Source organism: Ammospiza caudacuta, chromosome 15 (genome assembly GCF_027887145.1).
Source record: "Ammospiza caudacuta isolate bAmmCau1 chromosome 15, bAmmCau1.pri, whole genome shotgun sequence".
NCBI classification, from domain to species: domain Eukaryota; kingdom Metazoa; phylum Chordata; class Aves; order Passeriformes; family Passerellidae; genus Ammospiza; species Ammospiza caudacuta.
Genome location: NC_080607.1, coordinates 13,310,728 through 13,329,981, shown reverse-complemented (window position 1 = coordinate 13,329,981; position 19,254 = coordinate 13,310,728). Strand labels below are relative to the sequence as shown.

Here is a 19,254-nt window from a genome sequence, read left to right as displayed (position 1 = left end):
AGCTCAGAGATGCTGCTTGCATGGGTGGGGGTCAGGGTGGAGTTTTCACTGCAGGAGTCGCATTTGGGGCCTATTTTAAACACGTCCCCCACGTCGCCGAGCACACGTCTCGAGGATTTAAATAGATGGCGGTTTGATCATTGTCTCTCCCAGGGAAACAGTTTTTAATGAGGTTTTAAATAATAAAGTGGGATAATTTGCCTGGCTGGCAAGATCATGAAATTTTTATGCCTCCTTTCTCTCCCAAAGTTTTATCACCCTTTATTTTTAGTGATGTATAATCCCCGCTTTTGAGGAAAAAAAAAAAAAAAAAAAAAAAAAACAGAGAAACCACTGACACAGGGAAAGCCACTCCTGAGCAGCGACATTTAGGTGGGAAACAATCTGGGCAAAGCTTCACAGACAGCCCTTCCTCATCCCCTGGGGATGGAAGAACACCCCAGAGTAGCAGAGGGGATCCCCAGGGTTGGTGCAGGGTGCCAGTATTGGTGCACAATGCTGATGCTGGGTGTAAGTTTGGGGTGCAGGGTGTGAGTACCGGGAGCCAGTGCTGGGTACGTGATGCTGGTGCTGGGTGCCAATAGTGGGTGCATGGTGCTGGTACTGTACCGGGTGCTGGTGCTGCTTATCAATAGTGGGAGCACAGTGCTTGTCCTGTGTGCCAATATTTGACACTGGGTGCTGGTGCAGGGTGCTGGTACTGGGTACCAGTGCTGGTATTATGTGCAGGGTGCTGGTACCGGGTGCAGGGTGCTGATTCTGGGTACCAGTGCTGGTAGTGTGTGCAGGGTGCTGGTACTGGGTACCAGCGCTGGTTCTGTGATGCTGGTGCCGGGCACAGCCGTGGGTGCCCGGCGCTGGGGGCAGGGGGCCGGGGCGGTGGGTGTTGCGGGTGGGTGTCAGTGTGTGAGTGTGCGTGTGTGCGCCGTGAGGAAGTGCCAGGGCTGCAATCGCTTTCGGAAGTGGCCGGCGGGGCCGGGCCGGAGCCTGCGCAGTGCCGCCGCCGCCGCTCGGCTCCCGCTGCCGCTCCCTCTCCCTCCGGTGCCCAGCCCGGCGGCAGCGCAGCGGCGGCGGCCGGGGGCGGCGGCGGCGGCGCGGATGCCCGGCCCGTGAGTACCCCGCGCCCCGGCCGGGGGCTGCCGCGGCCGGGGGGGACGCGCTCCCCTCGCCCCCTCCCTCGCCCGCTGCCCAGCCCAGCCCCGCTCCCCCGCCGGACCCCGCTTTGCCCACCCGCTCTCCCTCCCCCAGCCCCTCCGCACGCTCCCCCTGCATGGACCCCTGCCCCGAGCATCCTCCCTCCTGCACCGCTCCCCCCACACGCGCGGAGGATGGAGAGCCCTGCCCGTGCCTGTCTGTTTGTCCGTGCGTCCGTGTGTCCGGCTGCCGCCTGTCACCGGCCCCGTGTGCGAGCGCTGGGGCGGGGGGATGCTCCGTGGGGACCGGGCGGCAGGGCGGGGGGACCCCGAGCACGGAGCAGGGAGGGGGAACTCCCCGCCGCATCCCCCCAGGGGAGGGCAGGGCTCCTGCCAGGAGGAGGAGGAGGAGGATGGAGAGGGGGAAGGAGGGGGGCACCCTCCAGCCGCAGGGCCGGCGGCGCCGGGGTTTGCCCAGCCCGGGGCGGGGGTTGCAGGGAGGATCCCCCCGAGGCCTCCCCGGCTCTCCCGCACCCACAGGTGGGTGCCAGGGCGGTGCCGGAGCATCCCCGCAGCGGCGCGGCCGGGCAGGGCTCCGTGCCCGTGCGGCTCCCCGGGCTCCGTGCGGAGGGTGCCGAGCCTCGCCCGGGCGAGGGGCAGCGCTGAGCCGGGCTCGGGCAGCGCCGGGGCTCGGGGAGGTTGCCTGAGGTCAGGGCAGCCTCGGGCTGCGGTGCCCGCGGGTTCTCCAGCAGAGCACAGCCAGGGGCTGGCTCAGGAACCTGCCTCGGGGGTGTCGGGGACGCGGCTGTCCCCAGAAGGGCCGTGACATGCGAGTGTCGCCCGACACGAGCCCATCACGTGCGCGGCGTCGCGGGATGCTGCACTTGGGGCTGGGCTCGGTGGCCCAGGGATGGAGAGGGACAGCGCGGCCACCACGCCCTGAGCGGGTCACTGCACCCTGTGCGGGTCACTGTGCCCTGTGCGGGTCACTGCACCCTGTGCGGGTCACTGTGCCCTGTGCGGGTCACTGCGCCCTGTGCGGGTCACTGCACCCTGTGTGGGTCACTGTGCCCTGTGTGGGTCACTGCACCCTGTGCGGGTCACTGTGCCCTGTGCGGGTCACTGTGCCCTGTGCGGGTCACTGCACCCTGTGTGGGTCACTGTGCCCTGTGCGGGTCACTGTGCCCTGTGCGGGTCACTGCACCCTGTGCGGGTCACTGTGCCCTGTGCAGGTCACTGTGCCCTGTGCGGGTCACTGCACCCTGTGCAGGTCACTGTGCCCTGAGCGGGTCACTGTGCCCTGTGCGGGTCACTGTGCCCTGTGTGGGTCACTGCGCCCTGTGTGGGTCACCGTGCCCTGTGCGGGTCACTGTGTCCTGTGCGGGTCACGGTGTCCTGTGCCGGTCACTGTGTCCTGTGCGGGTCACTGTGCCCTGTGCGGGTCACTGTGTCCTGTGCGGGTCACTGCGCCCTGTGCCGGTCACTGTGCCCTGTGCGGGTCACTGTGCCCTGTGCGGGTCACTGTGTCCTGTGCGGGTCACGGTGTCCTGTGCGGGTCACTGCGCCCTGTGCCAGTCACTGCGCCCTGTGCGGGTCACCGCGCATCCCCCGGCACCCAGGGGCTCCCCAGGAAGCTCCCTCTCCCCGCTGCTTCCATGAGGCTGCTCTGGCACGGATCCACGGCCTTATTTAAGAAACTAAACAAAACGTGTGAAGTGAGTGGGAGGGATTCCCCTGCTGCGAGGGGAGTTCATTCCCCTCTGGATGCGTCTCCATCCCCATCAGTGGAGATGCTCATCCCGTGTCACGCTGGGTGAGCGGAGCTGTGGCATTTGCTGGCCTGGTGCACGGCGTTTTCTTTGGGAAAACGGGTCACCCCAGTGGGCACATACTTCAGAGTATCTCCCAGGGGAGAGCGCCACATCAGACTTCCCTACAAGGATTTTAGCTGCTCCGCGTCAGCCCTTCCCCACAAATGACTCAAGCCACTGATCAAAATACAGTCATGTTCTTCAGCAATTAAACAACCTCCACCTCACAGGATTGTAGTGGAGAAGCAGGAGTTTAGTGACATGAATATATCTCAGTCAGGGTGCGAGCACCCGTTTTGGTATTATTATTTAAGAAAAGAAGGAACTGAAGGCAGATAAATATTTCAAACGAAACCCAGAAAGAGTAAGGGAGAAAAATACCTTGGCAGGGTTGTTGGTTCTGAGTCTGCCCAAGGTGCTGGAGCAGCCCATCTCAGCCATCTCCTGAAGTGCATCCTGTCCCATCTTGGCTGAGCTTTGGTTCTTGTCTTTGCTTTTAGGCTGGGCCTGGGTTTCAGCTGGGCTGATGTGAAGTGAGTGGGTGAGCTCAGTGCTCAGAGCTCTTCCCTGTGAGCAACAGGTCAGGAGTAGCAAACCAGCCACTGTGTCACTCCTCAACCTCTGCAGAGCATGAGCTTGAGCTGCTGAGGCTTTTCCTCTTTTTTTTTTTTTTTTTCCCCAAATTTTTATCCTCTGGATAAAAATAATTTTGGAAAGCTCATGAGGAGGTAAGAGCCACTCTGCCTTTCCCCTCAAGCTCCTCCTGCTCCTCGGATCAGTTCATGCACCAACCCCTGGCCATGCCTGAGCACCCCAAAAAAGAACAGGCAGGGCACAGCAAGGCCAGCAGGCATTCCCCCTGCCATGCCACACTCTCAGGGCTCAGCAGTGGGCTCTTGCCTGAATAACAGCAGTTCTGAGTGATCTGGTGCCCAGGGCCTTCACCCGAGACTTCCTATTGCTCAGTTCCTTTTTCATCTGCACATCCCTCTCTGCATTTCCATTACAGAAGCTCTTCAGAGAGGAGGGATCTAAATCCAGCTGGTTTTATACTTTATTTCATAGTTGTCACTTATTCTGGGAGAAGAAAAGATCCTGGACCTCATCAGTGATTTTTTACATCCCCCCATGTGTTACAACCTGGGTTCCACCTGTGGGGAGGGCAGGAGAGGGAAGTGTCCGACATCTTCCGTGGTGTGAGAGGGGAAGGAGCTGAACTCGCAGGACTCCCAACACCCTGTCACAGAGGGGAAGCAGCTCTGTGGTGCCATCACTGCCCCAGCTCTGGCAGCTCAGGGAACAGGCATCCAGCCCCAGCATCTCCCTATTCACTGCCCATCCAGCACCACTCGAGCCTCCTCCAGCTCATTCCCAGCACTGCTGGGCTCAGCCAGCCCTTTTCCTTCCCCAGCTGCCACTTCATGGGTTACCCCATGCAGCACAGGGAGGGTCACCTGCAGAAAATCCTGAATCCTCACTGCCCTGGCCATCCAAAGGGTGTGATGGTAACTCCAGCAACACCACTGGCCAGCTCTCCTCTGTGCTCCCACGGGTTTCAGGACATCCAGAACTTCTCACAGGGATCAAACATCTTAAATCCAGCTGTGCATGCTCTGCAGGAGCTGTTGGCTGTGCTGCTTCACAAGCCCTGGGGTGAGTTCCCTGTGCAGCTGCCCAGCCATCCTCAGGACCTGGGGACACAGGAGCTGGTGGCTTTGGGGTAAAGCTAGTGAAGGCAGAATCCTGGCTCCATCCAGATCCTGAGCGCCATGTAAGACAAGGCAGCAACCCCAGAGTTTTGATCAACCTTTCACCCTTCTGCGAAAGCGCTCCCTGGGAGCATGGAGAATTATTTTATTTCTGTTATTTTTGGCTGCAAGTCCACTGGGTTCCTTCTTCAGAGTGGACCAGTAACAGAAACCTGCCTGTGATTTTTCCCCTCCCCAGACACTGTGCAGGGCATGGAGGGTGATGCCTCAGCCCATCCCCTCATATTTTCTGGATCCATAGGACCTCAGTCATTGTGGGTGAGTGCACCTGGAGAGGCAGGGAGTGCTCTGCCACTCACCCATCCTGCAAAACCTCCTGCCCTTGGCCATTTCGTGAGAGCAACATTTAACCAGCAGAAGGGTGGAGCAGCAGTGAAAACAACAACAACGTTCTTTGGGGTTCAGCTTCACCATTCATCTTAGACATGGAAAAAAGGGGGTTTCCTGACCGCAGGAAAATGTGTGGTCGAGTTTTCGAGCAAGCCGCCCTTCAAGTTCTCCGAGCACTTGGAACCAGCCTGGGTTGACCTTTTGAGGGCTCCCTGCTGGGCTTGGGGGCCCAGGTTTGCCACACTCCACTCTCACTTGTCAGCACTTGCCCCACTCTGGAGGCAGAAATGCTGCAAAGCCTCCAGGGGAGCAGCGGGATGGGCACGGCAGAGCGGGGTCACAGCATTCCTGTGCACGGCCGTGGCTCTGGGTGCGCTGGCAGCCCACTCCCAGTGCTGGAAACACCCCTGGTTCCGCCCAAAGCGGGTCAGCAAAAAGGTTTGGGGCAAGGGTTTGGGTTTTCCAGCTGCTCCCCCTCCTGCAGGTTTAACCCAAGCAGGGCTGCAGCTTCCTCGACAGAAGGCGAATGCCCAAGCAGCGCTGCAGGGCAAAGGGCAGGAGAAGAACAAACAGGTACATATTGGCATTAGTGGGCAGAAAGCTTCAATCTAGACTGGAAAACACCCTCAAAAACCAAGGGAAGATGCTGCCTGAGAGCCTGGTGGGGGTTTCACCAGGAGGAGAGAGCTGCTGAAGCAGATTTGGGGCTGCAGAAATGTATTGCTGTGACAGCAGCTCGTGTGCTCTGATGGGACCTGCACCCTGCAGCATCCTGGGGGCTCAGCAAAGGCCATCACCATGGCCTGTAAATCAGGGTCTCACTGAGATGCCCTGCAAGGCCCACTGCCACCATGTGAGCCCAGAATGCCTGCAATGGGCACCCACCATGGCCAGGGTCCTGCGCCCCAGCTGTGCCTGCCCTGTCTGGCAGCAGGGGGATGAGCAGCTGCACTGCCAGACAGTGTCCCAGGACATGGGGCCACACAGGGTGACAGTGCTTCCTTCCTCCCCACACTGCCAGCTCCTCCCTGGGTGATGGAGCTGAGCCCTGCCATCAATCTTCCCCTTAGGTTGGCGTTTAAATCACCAGGGCAGCTGGATTTGGGGGACAAGAATTGCTCACCCTGATCCCTTCTGGTGGCTGGGGCAGGGCAGAGCCTCCCTGCTGCCCTGGCACCATGACCACACCTCAGGGGTCACCTGTGACCCTTGGGACTCTCCAGAACTTGGGCAGGGCATTGGGTCAGCAAATCCCCCTTTCTCTGGGTGTTTGCCTGCAGGATGAGTCCTGGGGGATTCATTCCTCAGTCCCTCAGTGTTTTAATGCAGGACCCAAGTCTGATGTGGGAGGAAGTTTTGCTGGCATAAGTGACAGCCCAGCTCTGAAAGCTGTAGTCCAGGGACTTGATGCTGGGGACATGTCCCAGCCCTGGTGCATGTCCCCAGCAGCACAAAGTGACATCTGCCTGAAGCCAGGCTCCAAAGGCATCTGTCAGGGCTGGCAGTGTGCAGGCAGCAGCACCCACAGCTGAATAAACCATGGTGGGCAAATGCCCCTGGGTGCAGTGTTTGGGACATGCTCCCCTTGTCCCCAGCTGTCCCCAGCTGCTGGTGTGGCCCTGGCCTGGCTGGTCCCACTGCTGGTTGAGCCAAGCTCTGCCCTGCCCTGACCACATCAATGCCATTGGGGCCGTGCTTTGGGCAGGAAGTGTGGCTGCAGAGCAGGGCCAGACCTGTCCTCGGCGTGGTCACACTCAGCGCCTGCCCGTGCCAGCACAGGCTCCCAAACCTCCTCCTGCACCTCCTGGTGCCTCCCATGCAGGGCTCTGCGTGCAAGCATGCAACCCAGCTTGTGCTGGGGGAAGAATCATCCCTCAGGTGTGCTGGGAGCTCTCAGAGCTGTGCTGAGCCAGCCCTTTGATCCAGCATTGCCCTGTGATGCAGTGTTCTTCCTTTTCATCCCATCCTGCCTTGGTTCTCTGTCTGGTTCCTCATTTCCTTGAAGGATGCCACTCTTCATCCCTCAAATCACCACTGTCCTGTGGTCCCAGGGGCTGGCAGCTTGCTGTGAACAAGGAGCACCCCACCACCCATCCAGCTCAGCTCTCCCCTGGCCATGCCAGTGCCTTATCCTCCTCCCTGTCCCTCTGATCTTCCCTCCCATCAACCAACAGGCTCCTCCATCTGTTTAGCCCCTGCTGGGTATTGATCACTGATCTGTCTTCTCCTCTCCCATGGATCATTACTGAGGTCAGAACAGGCCCCTGCCCTCACACCACAACACCTCTGGTAGTAGAAACAAATTGTCAGTGCTTGCCTTACTAAATCCCCCAGCTGACTGGCATGGGGCTATTTTTGTGCTATAAAACAATTGACTCTGGTTCAGTGTTTCAGGGTCAGGGGATGGGTGCTGGCAGTGCTGTGCCTGTCCTGCTGCCCAGCAGCCATGGTGCCAGGACAGAGCCATGGGTCTGTTCTCCTCTTCCCAGCAGGTGCTGGATGGGTTCATGTGGTCCTTTTGGGAGGGCTTATGGTGGGATTTAGCTTGGAGGATGCTCAAGCAGAAATACACAGGGAGCAGAGGAGGTGGGTGGTCTGGAGAAGGACCCTGGCATTGTCCTCATCCTGGCAGGAGAGGGGCTGTCAGCTCTCGTGGTGTTAAAGACTGGGGAGGTGTTTGGACACACTGAAGCATGTCACAGTTCCCATCAGCAGGATTTGCCTTTCCAGCCTTTGGGAATGGCAGAGGAATCACTGCAGGACAGAGGATCTCCCCAGAGGTACCTGCTGGCCACCGCTGCCTCACCCACATGTGCAGGCACATCGGTGGTGTTATCAGTGCCATGGGCTCCTTATCAGTGCCATGGGCTCACAGGGCAGCAAGGACGTGGCAGGGTGCGACCACATGGGCACAACCATGCCTTCATGCCAGCAGAGCCCACCCAGCCCTGCCAGGGATCACTGGCACCTCTGTGCTGGTAGGATTTGGCTCAGCCCAGCCCCATCCCGCAGAGACAGGGGGCTCAAGCCCTCAACCTCTTTAATCTTTTTCTAAAAGATTGCTAAGGGGTGGAAGGGGGGGGGGATTGAAAACCAAGTCTAAAAATAACTCCTAAAACTTCCTGTGCTGCTGGCAGGTGGCTGGGACAGGCTGCGGGGGCGGGAGGCAGCTGTGGGGCTCGGGGCCGTGCCTCTGCTCTTACCATGGGGTAACCCCGGCAGAGGGGTCCCGGGGGGGTGCCAGCCCCCTGCCACCCACCCCAGCTGCCTGCTGGGCTGCCTCGCCTCTGGTTGCACTCCGTGGCTGGTTCCAGCCAAATTTGGCAGAGATCAGAGGTGCTGGGACCTCCTGGGAAGATGCCAGGGAGGGGGTGGGGAGGCTGCAGGCTGTGCTGAGCCCTTATGAGACACTGGAGAATCCAGCAGCAGCACGCCAGGGCTGCCAGGCTCTCCTTGTGCTGATCCAGCGGGGCTGGTCTAGCAGGTGGTGGGTGTTTGCTGCTCCTCCAAGGCATGGAGAGGGCTCAGAGCCGGTGCTGCTCCTGGCTGAGGCATCACTGGGCTGTGACAGGGATTTGGACAGGGATGGTGTCTCCATGCCGCTGGTGGTTTGTTCATTGTGCCCACCTTGCGGGATCCTGTGATGAGCAGCAAAGCTGCTGTCCCGGCTTTGACCCATAAAATACCAAGGGAAGGTCCTTCCTGGGGTGGAGAGTGACAAGAGGTGACCAGAGAATGGAAATACTCTCAATGCCTGTGAGCTGGGGGTGCTGGAAGCCGTGAGAGCGTGGCTGCATCCTGACAGCCCCAGCTGTCCCCCTGCCTTGTAGCAGCAGAGGGAATCCTGGAACACCATCTGGGGAATGAATGAGGTGCGCAGAGAAGCGGCGCCCGGCTGAGCCCCTGGAGCGCCGGGGGTGACGGCAGGGGAAGGGGCTGCCCAGGCCGGTGGTGGCTTTGGGTGACAGGAAGGTTTCCATCCGGATGGAGTGACTGGGGACAGCAGCAGCACAACCGCGTGGGGTTTCGCGTGCCGGGTGTGCGGGCTCGGAGGAGGGGAGGTGATAACTCGTGTCCGGGGAAGGCGGCGCTGGGATGAGCCGATAGCAGGCACATGGCGCTGCCCCAGGGGAGCGGGGTGGCTGCCGGCGTCCTTCCTCCCTCTTTCTCCCCTTCTGCCCTTTTTCACCTGCGGTGAGACCGTGCCACCGAGGGGCAGCCGCCAGCACAGACCACAAGCCGTGCTGGTCGCTTGTGGGCTGCAGCCTCCTCTGCCCACAGCAGGGCCGAGGGTGAATTTAATCAAGAAAACGGAGGTTGGCTGATTCCTCTCTCTCTCTCTCTTGTGTTTCTATTTTTCCTGAAGAGGAAAAAAATCAAACAACTTTGTTTGTGAGTCACTCTTGGCCGAGGGAGCAGGGCTGCGCTCTGTGTGTGCATCAGGCTGGCACATCCCACCTCGCAGGGACAGGGATGCTGCCGGAGGCACCGCCGGCGGCTCTGACTCAGCCCTTCCCGCACAGCCCTTCCCGCACAGCCCTTCCCGCACTGCCCACCTCGCTGCCGGTGTCCGTGCCCTGCGGGCAGTGCTGGCAGCCCGGGCACATCGGGGGCACAGCGTGGCAGAAAGCGCTGTCGCTTTGAAGCGGCCTCGGCTGCGGGGTTGTTCCTGCCTGGCACCCTCGGCAGAGCGGGGTTGTTCCAGCACCAGCGTGCCAGGGCTGTTTCCGAGGAGCTGCCATCAGTGCCAGTCCTGGCTGGGGAGCCCCATCTTGGTAGCCCTCGTGGATCCATCCTTGCATGGATCCAGCCCTCCTGGAGGCAGGAGGCTGACCTGGCTCAGCCCCACTGTGCCCCTCCATGGGGCAGCTGGCCCCGTGATGGAGCAGCAAGGAGAGCGTCTGGGCCGGGCTGGGGCTTTCCCAAAAAAGGCCTGAACTCTTCGGTTGAGTTTGCCACTTCCCTTACCACTCCCTTTCCTGTGAGAGGATGTGTTTGGCCGCTTTTCTCTTTCTCTCTTCTTTTCTCCCCCACCTCCCTGCCCGCAGAGCCGGCGGTCCTGGCGATGCCGCGCACCCCCTGAGCCGGGCAGGGTCACCCTGGCTGGTGCCATGGCCAGGCTGCAGGTATGGACACAGCACAATGGCTGCTCCCACACCCCCCAGTCCTCCCAGCACCCACAGCACAGGTGGGCACGTCAGGGACAGCACAGGTTGTGCTGGGAGTGCTCCTGCACTGAGGTGGGTGCTGATTTGTGCCCTGTGCTGCAGAACTGGGGGAGATTGCTCTGCCCAGGGTGAGCAGGGCACGAGGAGCTTCATATGCAGGTGTGTGGGATGGGGCCAACATCTCAGCAAGGCCTGCTGGAAGGGGAGGTTCCCCTTTGAAAGTGATTTTGGGGAGAGCTCATCTTGTCTGGTTGCTTGGAGGGTCCCTGCTCCATTTGGCAAGAGGACAGTGCCAGACATCATGGGGACATCACAGGTGTGTGATGCCACCTGGCACAGCCCAGGGACACCTGGCACACGGGGACTCCCAGCCTCACAGGGGGCTTGGGGAGCTCAGGGAGGGTGGTTCTGGGCTGTCTCTTCTCTCTGTAGGGAAATGTCCCCTTTTTGTCATCCTTCCTCTTTCTGCAGCCTCGAGCGCACGCCCTCGCCTTCCCTCTGGCACTTCCCTATCCGCCAGCCCCCAGGGAGGCCTGGCACTGGGGCAACTGGTGACAGCCCCACAGCACCCAGCCCCTGCCAGCTGGGGAGCTGGGGGTGGCAGGGACATTAAAGGGTGCTGAGAAATCATCCCTGCAAATCCAGACCATGATGGCAGTGCCCTTTGATGTCCATCGGAGTGTCCTGGCATCGCCTTTTGGTGCCAACCCAGATGTGCTGAGCTTGGCTTTTGGTGCCAAGCCAGATGTGCTGGCATTGCCTTTTGGTGCCAACGAGGATCACACCAGCAGCACCTCTTGCTGCCATCAGACAGTGTCCCTGTGGTCCCTGTGGAGGCCCACAGTTCCTTTCTCCCTGTTCCCATGGCACAGCACACTCTTCCAGAATGGCCCTGGGTTGTGTCTCACAGCACCCAGGGTGGGCAGTGGCCTGGTCCTGCTCCTGGCTGGGTGCTGAGCACACCCCTGGCATGGGAAGGGGGTGCTCCTGCCTGGGGATGCTGCTCCCTCCTGCTGCCTCTCTAGGGTGTGTTGGCTCAGCCACTTATGGCTCAGCTCTGGCCAAGGAGCAAAATGAAGTACCTGGATGTCCTCACAGAGCAAAGCCACACACTGTCCCCATATCCCAGTCCTTCAGTCACCCCCAATCCAACCGTTCCATAGCCAGGGCTGTGGCAGAGCCAGGCTGAGCTGGGAGGGAGCTGGGTGTTCCCAATGCTCAGGGTGTCCTGCTCACCCCGTTCCCCCAGCCTCAACCCCAGCTCCTGTTGGTGCCACAGCCCCTGGCAGTGCTGGGTGCCATGGGATGGGCAGTGGGATGTGGGTGCTGGGAGTGGAAGATGGTTGGGCCAGGAGAGGCAGAGGAAAGGGAAGAAGTGGGGAGTTAAGTGGACCCGAAGGCAGCACGGTGTGAGAGGGAGCAGAGCTGCTGCTGAACCGGGTGACAAGATCACAGCCATCCTGCCAGCACTTGGGGCTATAAATAGGGACAATTGGGAGTGAAACACAGACTCTCTCCTTTTTCATTCCTGTGGGAGCACTGGGACTGTGGGAGGGTTTGGGAGAGCCCAGGAAAGCACTGCTGGGAACAGGGGGGCTCTACCCCAGGGCTCATGGAGGGCTCTGGGGACAGCTGTGTCCCCAGCTGCATCCCACAGCCTTGCTGTGTCCCCTTGCTGAGTGGCAGCAAGACTCAGACGAGGCCTGAGGCTGCTCAAGGTGGGGATGCTGAGATCTCTGGGGGCTCTCCCTGCTGCCTCTGCTCCCATTCCTTCCTTCTGGCAGGGGAAGGACCAGGATTGCTGCCCATCACCCTTGGCAAGGCACAGGGAGGTAGAGCCAGCTGTGGCCTGACATAAACACTGCCCGTGCTGAGCCCAGCATCTCTCCTTCCCAGGAGCATCCCTGCTCCAGGCTGAGCCAGTGGTGTGGGCAGGGACAGGCAGGTGTCCTGGACAAGGTTTGGTTTAGCACCAGGAGCTGTGAAAACTCACCACCACCGCCCTGTTTCCTTCCACTCACGTGATGCTGTGTAGCAGCTCTGACTTCCCCATCCCATGCCTGAAGACACCAGGGGTTTCAGCCACTCTTCCTCATGGCACAGGGCATGGCCAGGGGTGTGCAGGGCCAGCACTGAGCCCCTCACCCTGCCAAGCCCCACTGCTGCCTGCAGTGAGCCCCACAGCATCCCCAAAGTGTGGGATGGGATCCCAGGCAAAGCAGGGGGCTGACAGAGCATGTGCCACTGCATTTCCTCTTCTACTTTCCTTCACACTTCCTTTTCTTGCACTTTCTGCCTGCTGCCCTGCCCTCGCTTGCCACCTGCCCAGGGCATTTCCCTGCACAGAGCTGCCCTGGAGCCACTCCAGGCCGGGGGTTCTGTGCAGTAACGAGGTCCCACTCCTCCCCTCCCCACAGGCTCCATCCAGGAGGCGGCAGGGACGGTAGCCAGGGGGTCTCAGAGCTCACCCGCGGGCTGGGAGGAGCTGAGAGCAGCAGAACAGCCCCTGAAACACGACCCAGACCCAACGCCGTCCGCCGTGTATGAGGCTGGGACACAGGTGAGGCGTGACTGGGGTGGCAGGCAGGAGCCAGCACTAAATTACAGCAAGTCACTGCACAGGGGCTGCTCCTTTGTGTGCTTGCACAGATGGGGGTTGGTCACTGCAGCTTCCTGACCCTCTCCCCCTCTCAGTACGCAGGACCCGCGTCCACAGAGTCGTTCCTTCCGATGTCCCGGCATGAGACCTCTCCGAGCACGGTGCAACCCGCCAGCAGCCACCGCCCCAACGCCTGCTGCTTCTGCTGGTGCTGCTGCTGCAGCTGCTCCTGGTACGTCCCCCTGCCCCTGCCCTGGCTCCTGCAGCCTCACCCACTGAGCATCACCCACCCACCTCGTCAGGGGCAGGGGATAGAGTGCTGGGTGCACTGTGATTGCTGTTCATGACACAAATCTCTTGGGATGCATAGAGGGATTCCCCCATGCTGCCCTGATGGTCTCCAGGCAAGGATGGCCCCATCCATATGAGCCCTCTGGGAAGCTCTGCCTTGCAGCAGTGAGCACAGAGTCCAGCCCTGCCCTCCCAACACTGCCCAAAGCCAAGGATGGAAGCAGCTGCTTGCCTCCATCTGCATCTCCTGTCCTTACTGAGGATCTCCAGCTCCTTATTCTCTGGATAGCCTAGGTTTTGGAGAGCCCATCTGCTCTTCCTCCTCAGCATCTGCTCATTCAGAAATTGCTGATGACTCCAGCTTTGCAGCAGCTTTGGTCTTTACACCCACCAAGAGCAGTGAGCTTGGAGGAGCAAAAACCCTGGAGCTGAGCCCCATGCATCTCCCTCCTAGACACTGTCCTAGGCTTGGTGGCATTCCCTGTGTCTGTCCTTAATTTCTGCAAGAGCCTGTGACAGAGAGGGAGCAGAAATCCCAGAGATGGGACAGCTATTCCTCCTGTATCCCCCCCTGAGTGGGGCTCAGCCCTGGCAGGCAGCGAGCCCTGGGGGTGGCACAGGCAGGGACATGCCCAGAGCTTTGCCCACCCAGCTGCCCATGCTGGGGCAGAGGTTTGCACAGCCAGTCCTGTGTGAGCAGCAGGGACAGTGTCGCAAGCAGGAAGGGCTGCGGTCAGTGCTGGGACCGAAATTCACGGGCCCAGGGGAAGTTGGCTGATGGCTGCTCTCCACTTGTGCCACCAGCACCCCCGGGGACAAGGGGACACAGAGACAGGGAACACTACATCCCCAAACCCCAGCACCTCTATCCCACTATCTGCCTCCAGGCTGGACTGGTGCTGGCACGTCACCAATAAACACTTGTTTATTTCTTGGTGATTGTTCGTGACACAACAGCTCACAATTGTTGTGAACACATCAGCTCCGCCTTGGGCTGGTCCAGCACTGACCTCTGCCGGCTGCTGTGGCCACTCCAGCTCAGCTCAGTCCTGGCACATGGCCCTGGCACACAGCCTGAATGCTGAAGCAGGACCAGAGCCACAGCAGCCCCCGAGCACAGGGACAGCACAGGGACACGCTCACATGGTGACAGCATGAGGGAACCAGGGTGCCACCAGGGCAGTGGTGAGAGAAAGGCATGGCTGGGGGGTACTGGTGCCCACGGAGGAGATTCAGTGGTCAGGGGTCAAGGTGGGGTCTGCATGTGTCCCCAATGCCCCTGACTACCTTTCTGTCTCCCCGTTAGGAACGAGGACCGAGAGCGAGCATGGAGGGCATCCCGGGAGACCAAACTGGAGAGCATCCCAAACTGTGAAGCGTGGTGAGTGCAGGGCCAGTGCAGTGGGCTGGGGTCAACCACAGCAGGGCACAGTATGGCACTGTCTCCTCTGCCACCCTCCATGGCAGCCAGGACTGTGTTCTGCCCTTGGGGTACACACCAGGGCTCAGGGGTTCCTGGTGATGTGTCCAGCTCCTCCCCAGTTCTCACCAAGAAACAGGGAATCTGGAGCCACAGGCTGAATCCTACTGTGGTTCTGCCCTCAGGCCCATTGCAAAGGGAAACTGAGGCATGGAAGAACCTCAGCAGATTTTGGACCTCATTCTGCCATTTAGATGCACTGCCAAGAGCATTCTGCAGCCACAGGGAGAGGAGGGGACAGGCCATTCCCAGGGGCTCTCAGCGCTGAAGTGGAAGCAGCAGCAGTGTCTACATTCACTCAGGGAGGAGCAGGATGGGCCAGCACCCCACTCCAGGAATGCTGGGCACCAAGCACCCATTCCCTGAGCGACAAGTGTGACACACCCAGCCATGGGGGCTCTGTGCCATGCCTGGAACAGCTGGGTCAGGGTTAGATGTGCTAATTAGCCGTGGATAATGAGTGTACCTGGCCTGCTCAAACAGGTGCTGAGCATTTGCTGGGAAACAGCCTCCCTCCCTCTCCACCCTGTTCTCTCCCTCCCCAGCTGAGAGGGGTGATGGACCCATGTCAGTCTCTTGGCTCAGAGCTGCCTCTCCACCAAAGGGCTTTTCCTCCTGTTGATATTTGTGCAGAGCCAGCACCAAAATACACCCCAGTTTGGGAAATCCATACCAAAGCAAGGCTACACTCCAGCTTGGCTGAGCAGAGCCAGGACAGAGCCCAGAAGTGACCTCTGGAAGCTCCACACCACTGGAGCCTGAGCAGGAACATCTCCTCATGGGCACGGGGGATGTGGTTGGGCACAGTTCCTCTGGGTGGGACCAGGGATGAGCAGGAGGGACACAGTGGGATCCTTGGGACACAGGAGGGACACAGTGGGATGTCTGTCTGGCTGTAACACCTTCCCCTTGCCTTGCCATGGACCTGTCAGTGCCAAACCCACGCCGGAGGAGGTGCAGGGCTGGGCACAGTCCTTTGACAAGCTGATGAAGAGCCCGGCGGGGCGCAACGTCTTCCGGGAGTTTTTGCGGACTGAGTACAGCGAGGAGAACATGCTCTTCTGGCTGGCGTGTGAGGAGCTCAAAACCGAGTGCAACAAGCACACCATCGATGAGAAGGCCAGGATGATCTATGAGGATTACATCTCCATCCTCTCTCCCAAGGAGGTAGGAGGCAGAGCCTTTGAGGGGAGGGCTCTTAGGGAGAGGGCTCAGTTCCAGCTGCTGCCAGAGCCCTGTGACAGTTTGGGGATGAGTTTGGCAGGGTGACGGCGGTGGGAAGGGGATATCCAGCCCCCCAAAACCCCCGGGACGCTGCTGGCACTGTGACTGCGGGCCGGGTTGTGCTGCGGGGCCGAGACCTCACGAGGGCACCAGCGGGCCGGGAAAATGCTGCATCCCGGCTCACAGCATCCCTGGAGTGGGGTACCCAGGGCGGGACCACCCCATCCCACCTCCCTATGCCCAGCTGGGGGACACAGAGGGGTCCCAGAGAGATCCCCACTCGATCCTGCAACCCTTCCCAGCCACCAGGGCTCCAGTGCCAGTATCTTCTGGGATGGAGCACACTGGTCTCCCCACATCTGGTGCTGCATTGTTACTCAGTTTCCCTTGAGAGGGGTGCGGGGATGGGTGCTGGGCCAGGGGCTTGTCCTTGGGTGTCCCCCAGCCCCCACTTTCTCTCCGTGCCCCCCAGGTGAGCCTGGACTCGCGGGTGAGGGAGGTCATCAACCGGAAGATGCAGGAGCCGTCCTCGCACACCTTCGACGACGCACAGCTCCAGATCTACACGCTGATGCACAGAGACTCCTATCCCCGCTTCCTGAACTCTGCCATTTACAAATCGCTGCTCCAGACCGTCTCCCACTCCTCCTCGGAGTCCTAAGGGCACCCACTAGCCGTGGGGACAGCAGTGGGGACATGGTGGCCAGGGACGGTCGGTGCCTCCTCCCCTCTGCCGCCCTCCTTGCCAGACCTCACCGTTTTTAGCTTTTTACCTATGAACTGTCACCCCGGTGTCTGGGCCACACTGCAGGACTGTCCCCAGGACACAGCCTGGGCCAGTCCATACTACTGATTCTCTGCCCTGTCCCCAGTGCTGGCCAGAGCGAGCTGGGGGAGCACAGGACAGCGCCCAGGGCCTGGCTCTCCCCACACCCTGTTTGGAAGAGGTCACTTTATCCCATCTCCACACACCTGGGGACACAGAACGTCCCCATTTTCCACCTGAGACCCAGTTGGGGGTTTTTTGAGGTGGGGGGGAGGTCAACTGTTGTTGGTTTGGGTTTGTTTTTTTAATTTTAAATGCTCCTTTGGTTGGCTTTTACTGGGGGACTTGGGGTGCGGGAGGGGGGTTGACGAGCATCTCTGTACATATAAAAACTTGTCAGGTTTACCTGGTTCCAGCTGTTTGAGGTGGCCCAAAGGGCAGGGGGGTGGTGATAGAGGCTGTTTGCATTGCTGGTGGGGCAGAGGGCAGAGCTCTGAGGTGCCATAAGGGACCATGGGGATGTGCTAGGGGGTGGGCAGGAGATGTCTTACAGCTGCCTCCCCTGCCAGTCCCCATGACACCACACACTGCCACCCCAAACCCAGAGCATCCTCCATCCTTGGTTCATGGACCTCAGGGAGGGGGAAAACACCTGTACAGGTGTTGTTTGCCCTCCTGCAGAACCCACAGGCACCAGGATGCCTGCATGAGAGCTCCCAGCTGGCCCAGGCCTGGGAGAAGCCCAGGGGTCTGCCCTGGTTCCTCCCTGAGCAGGCACCTGGGCTCCATGCAGGATGGAAGTGTCACAGGGAGGATACAGAATTCCCATGTTTCTCCACAGCACAAGGAATGATTTACTGAAGGCTCAGTATGCAGGATTAAAACGTCTGTCCCTGCCCTTCACACTGAAACAAAGCCAACACAGGGGTTTTGCTGCCAGTCTTTGCTTCTCCTGATCCACCACAGCAGTTTCTTATTTATCCATCCCTTCCCCTCCTCTCTTCAGCCCTTCCAAAAGAAAAAAAATGCTTTTTATTGAACATATTTTTTAAACAAACCAATTCTTTCAGCTTTTTTTTTGTTGTTTTTGTTTCCTTCCTTCCTCATGGCATGACTGTGTGGAAATTCATGTCAGTAAATTTAGTTTTCTTTGCCAAGCTGGAAATACAGTTCAAGAAAATGTATTTTTGAGAGAGACCAGCAATGGTTTATTAGGAATGTCGGTATTGTTATTATTGGCAGGTTTTTCTTCAGTCTGCAACCTTACAGCATCCCCACCCTGCACAGGGCAAGTTTTAGTTCTGGGTTCATTCTGTGAGTAAGGGAAATACTCTCAAATGTGGCCCCAGCCTGAGGGTTGGAGGTTGAACATCCCTGAAGCTGTTCAAGAGCATGCCTGGGGGTCAGAATCCCTCCACACACCACAGAGGTCTCAGCACAGGGAAGACCCCACTGCCATGAGATAATCTCGTTTTTCTCTTGCTCCCACTCCCTTTTAAACACCTTACAAGCAAATCTTTACTTCTGAAGCACCTTTTTATCCAGTGTGCTTCCCCTCCCTGGCTCTCCTGGAAAATGGAGCGGTAAAATGACATGGTAGTTTTCCCAAACTCCTGCTTGGGACTCTTGGTACCTAATTCAGGATTGTCAGAAGGCTGTACACAAGCTCAGCTCTGCTCCTCACAGGAACACAAGAAGAAAGGCAAGAGGCACTGGTGAAGAGCTGGCTCCCTTTCCCAGCACACGAGCCAGTGCTCTGGTCAGCGTGGGTTTTAGATCCTGAAGCTTTTTCAGCAGCACTGCGAGGACACTGCTCCCTCCCAAGCCTGGCTTGAATAATCCCATTCACCACAAGACTCGTGAGGCTTAAAGGAGTTGTCAGCGTCTTTGAATATTTTCCTTCTTGGGAGACTTGGCTGCACCCTGTAAAGTGAAAGCCCTGAGCGAAGGATGCTGGTGGGATCCCTGCCTCCGGAGCAGCACAGCCCTCCAAGGGGCTGGGAGCACGTTTTCCGCTGCTTTCATGTGGCTGCTTACTCCTCTCCAAACATCTCCGAGGTCTCTGCTCAATGTCTGCTGTCTGGCATGCTGGGAAGCCAGTGGAAATACTTGTTTTTCACTCTGGAAGAGGGAAGCAATGCCATGAGATGTGACTGCTCCTGCCCTGCCCGTCAGCACAAGAGCTGGAGAGCGCAGCACTGCTCCTTGGCAGCCTCAGACCCACAGAGCTTGCTGGGGTCCCCCAAGTGCTGCATCACCCCAGCTAAAGGCTATGAAAAGGAAAGAGGAGGGATTTTAAGTTTGGCTGAAAGCTGTTGTGAGGTCAGATGGAATTTCCCCACCAGGTTTTAGTTAGCTCCCAGAAGGAGCCTCATTCTGTATCTCTCCTTCACAGGGTCACATCTGCAGATGTGGCACCTGGGGCTGGCTTAGCTACAGGATCCTTTCCTTATCTGACCCCTTCCAAGCACCAGCTCTGAGCTCACTTCAAACCTCCTCCACTTCCACAGCTGAGTGCCAACAGCTCCCACCCATCCCTCTAGCCCTTACCTTGTCCAGATCCAAGCCTCTGGAAAAATTCCTGTATTTGCAGCATTTTCCCTCCTCCTGAGCCTCTCCAGCAAGCCCCTCTGAAACTCCAGGCTGTTTCTCAGCTGTCAAGCTACAAGCAGAGCACAAACAG

General features: G+C 59.1%; 1 protein-coding gene across 1 annotated transcript; it reads left to right on the top strand.

The window, feature by feature from the left end:
* The first annotated feature begins 1,089 nt into the window (after positions 1-1,089).
* RGS19 (regulator of G protein signaling 19) lies at positions 1,090-16,883 on the top strand. The gene is made up of 6 exons (XM_058814812.1): positions 1,090-1,109; positions 12,629-12,771; positions 12,906-13,042; positions 14,408-14,482; positions 15,514-15,748; positions 16,278-16,883. Exons 3-6 carry the CDS (start codon positions 12,942-12,944, stop codon positions 16,464-16,466), a joined length of 600 nt encoding a protein of 199 aa, XP_058670795.1. The 5' UTR covers positions 1,090-1,109; positions 12,629-12,771; positions 12,906-12,941; the 3' UTR covers positions 16,467-16,883.
* Positions 16,884-19,254: the final 2,371 nt, after the last annotated feature.